Raw genomic sequence first — 10,321 nt, 5'->3', positions numbered from 1 at the left:
TCCTTCCTTCTCCTTCTTTTCCCCCCTCCCTCCAATAGCACTTATATACCGCTTCGCAGTGCTTCACAGCCCTCCCTGGGCGCTTTACAGAGTCAGTACACTCTCCCCAACATCCTGGGTCCTCATTTTCCTGACCTGGGAAGGACGGAAGGCTGAGTCCACCGGAAGGGAGCCGGTCAGGACCGAACTGCCAAACTGCAGGCAGCCGTTTCAACCCCAGCCAGGAGATAACGCTGAAGGATTTTTTTCTTTTTTCAAACGCTGAAGCGCCACTGACCAACTGGCTGCCTGGGGTGTGGGGCCCCCCCTTACCAGAATGTCCTCCGCCATGTGGCCGTGGGGGTTCTCGCTGACCGAGAGCCCGTTCAGCTGCTGCTGGAGCTGCCCCAGGCCCTGAGGCAAGTCGCGGGATGGAATGAACCACTCCTGGTCTTCTTCGTCCAGCATCTCCTGGAAGCAACGGTCCAGGAACTCCTGCTCCTGAAGCTCCTCCTCCACCTGGGGGGTTGGGGGGGGAAAAGAGAAGCCGAGAGTCGGAAAAGAGGTTCCTCAGAGGCAAGGTCGGGGGGGCCGGGCAGGCCGGGCCAGGCTCCTCCGGCCACCGGCTTCAAGATGGGCATCTCAGTAAAAGTATCCATGGTTCCCTGCCGCAAAGGGAAGCAGAGGCGGTTAAATGGATCCTTTTGTCCAAAGAAGAGACTCTATCCCAGGAGGGGTCTTCCAACTTGGCCCTTTGATGACTCGTGGACTTCAACTCCCAGAATTCCTCAGATAGGCACGCTGGCTGAGGAATTCTGGGAGCTGAAGTCCACTCCTCTTAAAGTCTATCTCAGGGGTCTTCCAACTCGGCCCTTTGATGACTTGTGTACTACAACTCCCAGAATTCCTCAGCCAGGATGCTTTAAGACAGGGGTTTTCAAACTTGGCCCTTTGATGACTTGTGGACTTCAACTCCCAGAATTCCTCAGCCAAGCATGCTGGCTGAGGAATTCTGGGAGTTGAAGTCCACTCCTCTTAAAGTCTACATCAGGGGTCTTCCAACTTGGCCCTTTGATGACTTGTGGACTTCAAGTAACGTGGCTGTGAAGCAGGGAAGCCATCCTCTGCCAGTCCCCTAGAATTAAGATCACGTGAAGTTTTAATACCGCTTTACAAGGCCTTGGTAAGGCCACACTTGGAATCCTGCATCCAGTTTTGGTCACCACGATATAAAAAAGGTGTTGAGACTCTAGAAAGAGTGCAGAGAAGAGCAACAAAGATGATCAGGGGACTGGAGGCTAAAACATATAAGGAACGGCTGCTGGAATTCGGTATGTCTAGTTTAATGAAGAGAAGGACGAGGGGGGACAGTATAGCGGTCTTCCAGTATCCCAGGGGCTGCCCCAAAGAAGAGGGAGTCAAGCTATTCTCCAAAGGACCTGAGGGTAGGAGAAGAAGATGGAAACCAATCAAGGAGAGAAGCAACCTAGAACTAAGGAGAAACTTCCTGACAGTTAGAACAATTAACCAGTGGAACCACCTGCCTCCAGAAGCTGCGAATGCTCCAACACTGGAAGTTTTAAAGAAGAGACTGGACAGCCATTTGTCCGAAATGGTATAGGGTTTCCTGCTTGAGCAGGGGGTTGGACTAGATGACCTCCAAGGTCCCTTCCAACATTACTACTACTACTACTACTACTACTATTATTATTATTATTATTATTAATAATAATCATCGCATAGTCAGCCAGATGTTCAGACTGGCATTTTGTCTACCTATCGAGTCCTTTCCCAGGACCTGGGATAGGCAGATGTGGATGTTTGATGGTATTACAGATCTCGTTGCAGGATGGAAGCTTTTCCTAGTAAGGCTGCCTTTTGCAATTGACTAATGGCAAATTTGTCAATGCCGATGATGGTGTTCAAGTGATGCTCCAGTTGTTTTGGGATTGCACCCCAGGCGCCTATGACTATTGGTACTACCTTTGCTTGCTTTTGCCACAGTCTTTCTATTTCTATTTGTAGGCCTTTGTATTTTGTGATCTTCTCCAGTCCTTTCTCGTCTATTCTGCTGTATTACTATTATTACTATTATTATCTCCAGCTCAACACCGTCTCTCTGTCTAAAGCCACCAGCACACCAAATCCTAAAACCGGATTTAAGCAGCCCGGCTGCTCTGCTCCGGAGGCGCACCAGCACGCCCAAGCAAACCCATTCTGGCTCAGGGTGAAGGCTGGTTCCCACCGTCGTCTGAATCACACGGTAGCCAAGCCCATCGCAACCCAGCCGAAGGCATTGTGTAAACTCAGCCATCCAGTTCTCCAGAAGTAGGCTAGCTCAGCCCTGCCGGGAAATCCTGGATCCCAATTCTGGGAAATCCCTGCTCCTTCCCAAACTAGTAACAGCAAAAAGAGCTCCAAAGGTCAGATGCCCAGGGAAGAATGAAGCGCGTTCAAATCCTGCTTGATAGGGTCGCTGGAGACCTGCGTCCAGAGGCTGCAGCTGCCCTGCTCAGAGGCAGAATCTTGGCCTGCTTTACAAAGAGGATCCTCTGAGTATTAACCCAAAGGGGCTTCCTTCCCCCCCCCAAAAGAGGCAATTAGACTTTCTTAGTTTTTTTTCCCCTTGAAAACGTTTTGCTTCTCATCCAAGAATATAACTAAGGCAGAATATCAGCAAATAGCCCGAGCCTGCAAAAATGGAGGAAAGCTAAGGCTCAAAATGAACTAAGGCTTGCGACCAAAGTCAAAAATAACAAAAAAAAGCTTCTCTCAACATGTAAAAAAACAAGAAAAAAGTGAAGGAAATGATTGGTCCATTGGAAGAAGGTGACAAGCAGCAGGGAGAAAGCAGAACTATTTAACTCGGGTTTTTTGCATCTGTCTTTGCATCTGTATAGGGTTTCCTGCCTGAACAGGGGGTTGGACTAGATGACCTCCAAGGTCCCTTCCAGCTTTATTATTATTATTAAGCTTCTTCAGGTTCTCACACATCAGTGAGAACTGAAGGAGCGTTCTGCGTGAAAAGCCAAAAGTTTTCTTTTTTGTTTGTTTTGTTTTAGAATTTTTTAATTAGTTTATAAAATAGAAAAGTGCAAAAGCAAATAGTAGGAATAATAAGGGAGGGAAAGGGGAAAGGAGAAGTGTAGAAAAGAAGGGAGAAAGGAAAAAAAGGCATCGACACCCGATTCCCTTTGATGCAGTAGAATAAGGTAATAGCATCAAACCTCGATTTTTTACTTTTACATCATAATATAAACTAGACATTTCTATAACAGCAAACCTATCTAATTGGTAAAACCCATAATCTAAGTTTAAATTTTTTCCCCACCTTGAGCACAAAGCCCAAAAGCAGCTTCCAAGTAGAAACAAAAGTAATTCTGTTTTTTTTTTCTTTAACAAAGCAATTTAGCCATCTCTGCTAACTCCATCAACTTTGCCAGCCCTTCGTCCATTTTTGCGCATAAAGTAATCTCGCTGCCTCAATGTTCCAATTTCCCCCCACAAAAAAACTCTTTTTCCATTAAACCCAGAAGACAGGTTTTCTGGTTTTAGCTTTATATTCGCTTTGAGAACCTTCTGTGTTAGGGTGTGAATCTCACTCTAATACTTCTTTGCTGAGAAGGGAAAAACAAACAAACAAGAAGAAACAATGGTTGGAAACCGATCAAAGAGAGAAGCAATCTGGAATTAAGGAGAAAATTCCTAACAGTGAGGACAATTAACCAGTAGAACAGAAGTTGTCTTCAGAAATTGTGGGTGCTCCATCACTGGAGGTTTTTAAGAAGAGGCTGGACAGTCACTTGTCTGAAATGGTATAGGTTCTCCTGCTTGAGCAGGGGGTTGGACTAGAAGACCTCCAAGGTCCCTTCCAGCTCTATTCTATTCTATTCTATTCTATTCTATTCTATTCTATTCTATTCTATTCTATTCTATTCCATATTCTATTCTATTCTTCCATTCCTATTTCTTACACTATTCTATTTGTCTTTTCTATTCCTATTCTATTCTCTTCCATTCTTATTTCTCTTCTCTTCTCTTCCATTCTATTCTATTCTTATTATTCCATTCCATTCCATTCTATTCTATAGACCAATATTTATTCTATTCTATTCCATATTCTATTCTATTCTATTCTATTCCATTCCATATTCTATTCCATATTCTATTCTATTCTATTCTATTCTATTCCATTCCATTCCATTCCATTCCATATTCTATTCCATATTCTATTCTATTCTTCCATTCCTATTTCTTACACTATTCTATTTGTCTTTTCTATTCTATTCCTATTCTATTCTCTTCCATTCTTATTTCTCTTCTCTTCTCTTCCATTCTATTCTATTCTTATTATTCCATTCCATTCCATTCTATTCTATAGACCAATATTTATTCTATTCTATTCCATATTCTATTCTATTCTATTCTATTCTATTCCATTCCATATTCTATTCCATATTCTATTCTATTCTATTCTATTCTATTCTATTCCATTCCATTCCATATTCTATTCCATATTCTATTCTATTCTTCCATTCCTATTTCTTACACTATTCTATTTGTCTTTTCTATTCTATTCCTATTCTATTCTATTCCATTCTTATTTCTCTTCTCTTCTCTTCTCTTCCATTCTATTCTATTCTTATTATTCCATTCCATTCCATTCCATTCTATTCTATAGTCCAATATTTATTCTATTCTATTCTATTCTATTCTATTCTATTCTATTCTATTTTATTCTATTCTATTCTATTCTATTCTATTCTATTCTATTCTATTCTATTCTTCCATTCCTATTTCTTATTCTATTCTACTCTATTCTATTCTATTCTATTCTATTCTATTCCATATTTTCTATTCCTATTCTATTCCATTCCATTCCATTCTTCTATATCCTTTTGGAAAAGCTGCGTTTGGGACAGCCAGGCCCTGGATGGTGGAGGATCTCCACAGACTCGGAGTCTTAAGTGTTGCAGCCGCAATTCAGCTCAGAGCTGGTCCTGAAGGGGACTCAAAGGCTGCCCCATTTGCCTTCAGCCCACGTCTGCGGCTTGTGAAGAGGCCAAGCACAGCCGGCTGGTTTGACGAGACCCGTCTTTTCCCCCTTCCAGGCAGGGTTCAAGGCCCCGGCTGCCTGCAATTAAAGCTTCCCAAAGCTGCAGTCCCACGGCCCTTTGGAGTGGCTGCTTCCTGTCATTAGCAGGCTGGAGCCTCCCGCAGTTTTCCCCGCTCTTGAAAAGAAGCCGCCCTAAACCTCCCCTTGCAATCTGCCCTGGCAGAGGGACAGACAGATTTCGCAAAGCGTTTTTCCACTTTGAGAACTCCGGGGCACCGTCCCGTTTTTCAAACTTGGATATTTATAACCTGCGGGAAGGGCACGACACGCGGCTGGTCCAAGCAATTCCGTTGCACGCTCTTAATCCCCGGGGATAAGGCCGCTGCCTCTTCTCCGGGACCCCCGTCCTCCCTCCCAAATTCAGGGGTCCCTCAACTTGGCAAATTGAAGGCTTGCGGATTTCAACGCACAGAATTCCCCAGCCAGCCGGGTTGGGGACCCTGGCTGAGGAATTCTGGGAGTTGAAGTCCACACGTCTTAAACTTGCCATGTTTATAATAATAATAATGATAAAGTTGGAAGGGACCTTGGAGGTCATCTAGTCCAACCCCCTGCACAGGCAGGAAACCCTATACCATTTTGGACAAAGGGCTGTCCAGTCTCTTCTTAAAAACTTCCAGTGTTGGCGCATTCACCGCTTCTGGAGGCAGGTTGTTCCACTGGTTAATTGTTCTAACCACAAGTCTTAAAGTCGCCACGACTGGGGACACTGGCTGAGGAATTCTGGGAGTTGAAGTCCACAAATCTTAAAGTAGCCACATTTGGGGACTCTGGCTGAGGAATTCTGGAAGTTGAAGTCCACAAGTCCTCAAGTTGCTAAATTTGGACACCGTTCTAGCTGTTATCAGAAGTCTAAAGTGACCCTTGAATTGTCTACAAGGGATCTGAAAAACGTGATATCATATCTAGGGGTGACATGATAGCAGCCTTCCAGTATCTCAGGGGCTGCCACAAAGAAGAGGAGGGGGGTCAAGCTATTCTCCAAAGCACCAGAAGGCAGGAGAAGAAGCCACGGATGGAAACTCATCAAGGAGAGAAGCAACCTGGAACTAAGGAGGAATTTCCTGATAGTGAGAACAATTAATTTAATCAGTGGATCAGCCTGCCTCCAGAAGTTGTGGGTCCTCCATCCCTGGAGGTTTTTAAGAAGAGATGGGACAGCCACTTGTCTGAAATGGTATAGGACAGGGGTAGGCAACCTTGGCCCTTTTATGACTGGTGGACTTCAACTCCCAGAATTCCTGAGCCAGCCATGCTGAGGGGAAAGGGAGAGGTTTCCATACTGAGCCATGCTGGCTCAGGAATTCTGGGAGTTGAAGTCCACCAGTCATGAGGGGGCCATAGTTCCCCCATGCTGGCTGAGGAATTGTGGGAGTTGAAGTCCACGAGTCATAAAAGAGCCAAGGTTGCCTACCCCTGGTATAGGGTCTCCTGCCTGAGCAGAGGGCTGGACTAGAAGACCTCCAAGGTCCCTTCCAGCTCTGTTATTCTGCCTCTGCTCAGCCCCCTAAGGCAGGGAAATCGAGCACAGGCGGAGGGGGGGGAGAAGAAAATTAGTGCAAGACGGCTGAAGAAAGTCCCAGCCATGATCAGATTGCAAGTCTCGGCTTCCTGGCTGGCATTCTCACTACGCAGACTCCGAGCTGGCATGCGTTGCTGGGCTCCGCGCCCATGGAAGGGCATCCAGGCTGGCAGCGCCCTTCTCCCTAGCCACGAAGCCCGGAGGACAGTGGGGAGCCAGGAGGAGGCACAGAGGCCCGCCCTTGGAGACTGTACTCCGGGCCACAGACCGCGCCCGGGAACAAGGGTTCCTTCTGCTGCCGAAGGACGCAGTGTACCCCGCCCCGGGCTTGTCCGGGGCACCCTCCCCTCCGCCGGGGTCTCTGTCCAAAGTGAGGGGGGAGGCTCAGACTGGGCCCCCCCCGGAGGCCTCTCTCTCACCTGCCGGTTGAAGTCCTCCTCGTTCTCCATCCACATGTACTCCGCGAAGGGGTTGCTCTCCTTCTCATCGTGGCCGTTCACGACTTGCTCCTCCTTGGATTTCGCCGGGGGGACCGCCGGGGGGGTTGTGTTGGCCACATTGGAACCATTCATCCTTGGAGAGTCTGGGGGGGGAGAAGACAGAGGGGAGGGGAGAGGTTAACGCGACAGAAGCAAGCGGGCGCCCTGCGAATTTAGGCAGGGAGACGCTTCCCAAGCCTCGCCTTTAAGGACCGCAAGGGGGTCCTCGCCTTACGGCCAGAATTGAAGCCAGGACTCCCCGTCGCTAAGCAAGGCGGTTGTTAAGCGAATCGCGCCCAATTTTACGACCTTTCCTTTTTGGGGGGGGGACGTGGCCATTAAGCGAATCGCTTGCAATTGTTCATGGCCCGGTTGTTAAGTGAACGTGGCTTCCTCCATTGACTTGACGGGTCAGAAGCCGGTGCGGTAGTTCCTGAATGGCGATCCGGCGATCCCGTGATGGAGCAACCATGATAAATACTGGCCAACGGCCGAGCAGCTGAATTTTGATCCCGTGGCCTCCGTGGGGGTGCTGAGACGGTCGTAAGTGCGAGCATCGACTGTACGTCACCTTTTCTGGTGCGGTTGCAACTTTGAACATTCAAGGATTATCTGTAGATCTATATACCTGTATATCTATATATCCATATATCTGTATAATATATGTATATACTATATCTATGTAGGTGTATATCTATATACCCGTATATCTATATAATAAATCTATACTGTATATTCATATACTATTTCTATATACCTGTATATCTATATATCTATATACCTGTATATCTGTATACCTGTATATCTATATAATAAGTCTATATACCTGTATATCTATATACTATTTCTATATACCTGTATATCTATATACTATTATATACCTGTATATCTATATATCCATATACCTGTATATCTATATACTATATCTATATACCTGTATATCTATATAATAAATCTATATACCCATATACCTGTATATCTATATACTATTTCTAGATACCTGTATATCTATATAATAAATCTATATACCCATATACCTGTATATCTATATACTATTTCTAGATACCTGTATATCTATATACTATTATATACCTGTATATCTATATATCCATATACCTGTATATCTATATACTATATCTATATACCTGTATATCTATATAATAAATCTATATACCCATATACCTTTATATCTATATACTATTTCTAGATACCTGTATATCTATATACTATATCTATATACCTGTATATCTATATATCCATATACCTGTATATCTATATACTGTATCTATATACCTGTATATCTATATAATAAATCTATACTGTATATCCATATACTATTTCTAGATACCTGTATATCTATATATCTAGATACCTGTATATCTATATAATAAATCTAGATACCTGTATATATAATAAATCTAGATATCTGTATATCTATATACCATTTTTATATACCTGTACATGTACTCCTTGACTTATAACAATTTGTTTACTGACCAAAGTTACAGCACTGGAAAAAAGGGACTTATTAGCTGTTTTTCACACTTATGTCCATTGCAGCATCCCCCTGGTCACCTGATCAAAGATGCTCCGCAACTGGTTCACGTTTACGACGGTCCCAGCGTCCCCGGGGGTCACGTGATCCCCTTTTGCAACCGGGGGGGGGGGGGAACCCAGATTCACTTGACGACTGTGTCACTAACTTAAGTACTGCAGTGATTCCCTTAACAACGGTAGCGAGAAAGGTCGTAAAACGGGGCAAAACTCACTTTAACAAATGTCTCTCTGAACCACAGAAATGTTGGCCTCCATTGTGGCCGTAAAGCCGAGGACCACCCGGATGTAGCTTTGCCTTCCTCGACCGGATAAGCAGCCTTGCCACTCTACGAAGCCAGCAAGGCAAACAAGCCCCATCAAACCCACACTGGGCAAAATCACAATGTAAAATGATTGGGGGGGGGGGAGGAAACGACACACAAAGGACACACCGTCAAAGGGGAGGGAGGGAGGGAGGGAGAGATATAAAGAGAGAGAGACAGAGAGAGAGAGATATAGAAATAGAGAGAGAGACATAGAGAGACAGAGGGAGAAAGAGATAGAGATAGACAGATAGATAGATAGATAGATAGATAGATAGATAGATAGATAGATAGATAGAGAGAGAGAGAGAGAAATAGAAAGAGAGAGAGACAGAGAGAGAGAGAGAGAGACAGGGAGAAAGAGAGAGAGAGGAGAGAGAGAGACAGAGGGAGAGAGAGAGAGAGACAGGGAGAAAGAGATAGAGATAGATAGATAGATAGATAGATAGATAGATAGATAGAGAGACAGAGAGAGAGATAGAGATAGATAGATAGATAGATAGAGATAGATAGAAAGAGAGAGAGACAGAGAGAGAGAGAAGGGGGGGGGAGAGTGTTTGGGTAGCCCAATATTCCACGTTAATACGGGCCTTTAAGGGAAGAAGCAACGCTTAAATCCAGGCTGGGCATTGTGTTGTATTCCCGCAACAGCACAGTGGAGGGCTGGGCTTCCCAGAAAGCAGAGCCCCACGTATGATTTTTCCGTTTCTTCTTCTGCTGCTTTCGACTACGAAGACGCAGGAAGAAAAAGGGGAGGGAAAAAAAAAACCAGGCCAGGGAAGGTCCATCCCAGGAGCAGCTGGAGGCAGGGAGAGCAGCGGTCCTGCTTTTCAACCTTGGCCCCTTTAAGTTCGGTGGACTCCAGCTCCCAGAATCCCTCAGCCAGCACCACTGGCTCAGGAATTCTGGGAGTTGAAGTCCACAAGTCCTCAAAGGGCCAAGTTTGAAGACCCCTGATATAGACTTTAAGAGGAGTGGACAGACGTGCACAGAGAATGACTGGCTGGTTGGAAACATCTGTGCTGTTAATGTGGACCGGTACCGGGCTAGAACTACGTAAACCTAGATTTTATTGACGGGTTTACATTTTTAAACTATTAAATTAATCATCTCCCCCTTTCTAGTCCCCGCGTTTCTGACAGGAGGCGAGGCAGGGGACGATGAGAGGGAGGGGGAGAGAGAGAGAGAGAGAGAGAGAGAGAGAGAGAGAGAGAGAGAGAGAGAGAGAGAGAGAGAGAGAGAGAGAGAGAGAGAGAGAGAGAGAGAGAGAGAGAGAGAGAGAGAGAGAGAGAGAGAGAGAGAGAGAGAGAGAGAGAGAGAGAGAGAGAGAGAGAGAGAGAGAGAGAGAGAGAGAGAGAGAGAGAGA

The 10,321-nt window shown here is 45.3% G+C and overlaps 1 protein-coding gene across 1 annotated transcript in view; it reads right to left on the bottom strand.

Moving 5' to 3' along the window:
- Nucleotides 1–312: 312 nt before the first annotated feature.
- The window catches only part of PAIP2B (poly(A) binding protein interacting protein 2B), a gene marked incomplete at its 3' end in the record, with an annotated part of 34,091 nt that continues 24,082 nt past the window's right edge, over nucleotides 313–10,321 (bottom strand). Inside the window, 2 exon segments of the mRNA XM_015827345.1 lie at nucleotides 313–498; nucleotides 7,037–7,200. Coding sequence (XP_015682831.1) covers nucleotides 313–498; nucleotides 7,037–7,189 — 339 coding nt within the window.

The sequence above is a fragment of the Protobothrops mucrosquamatus genome, unplaced genomic scaffold, assembly GCF_001527695.2.
Source record: "Protobothrops mucrosquamatus isolate PMUCROS unplaced genomic scaffold, P.Mucros_1.0 scaffold3630, whole genome shotgun sequence".
In the NCBI taxonomy this organism is placed as follows: Eukaryota; Metazoa; Chordata; class Lepidosauria; order Squamata; family Viperidae; genus Protobothrops; species Protobothrops mucrosquamatus.
Note: the sequence above shows the minus strand (reverse complement) of the source record. Positions and strands in the feature narration are given on the sequence as shown.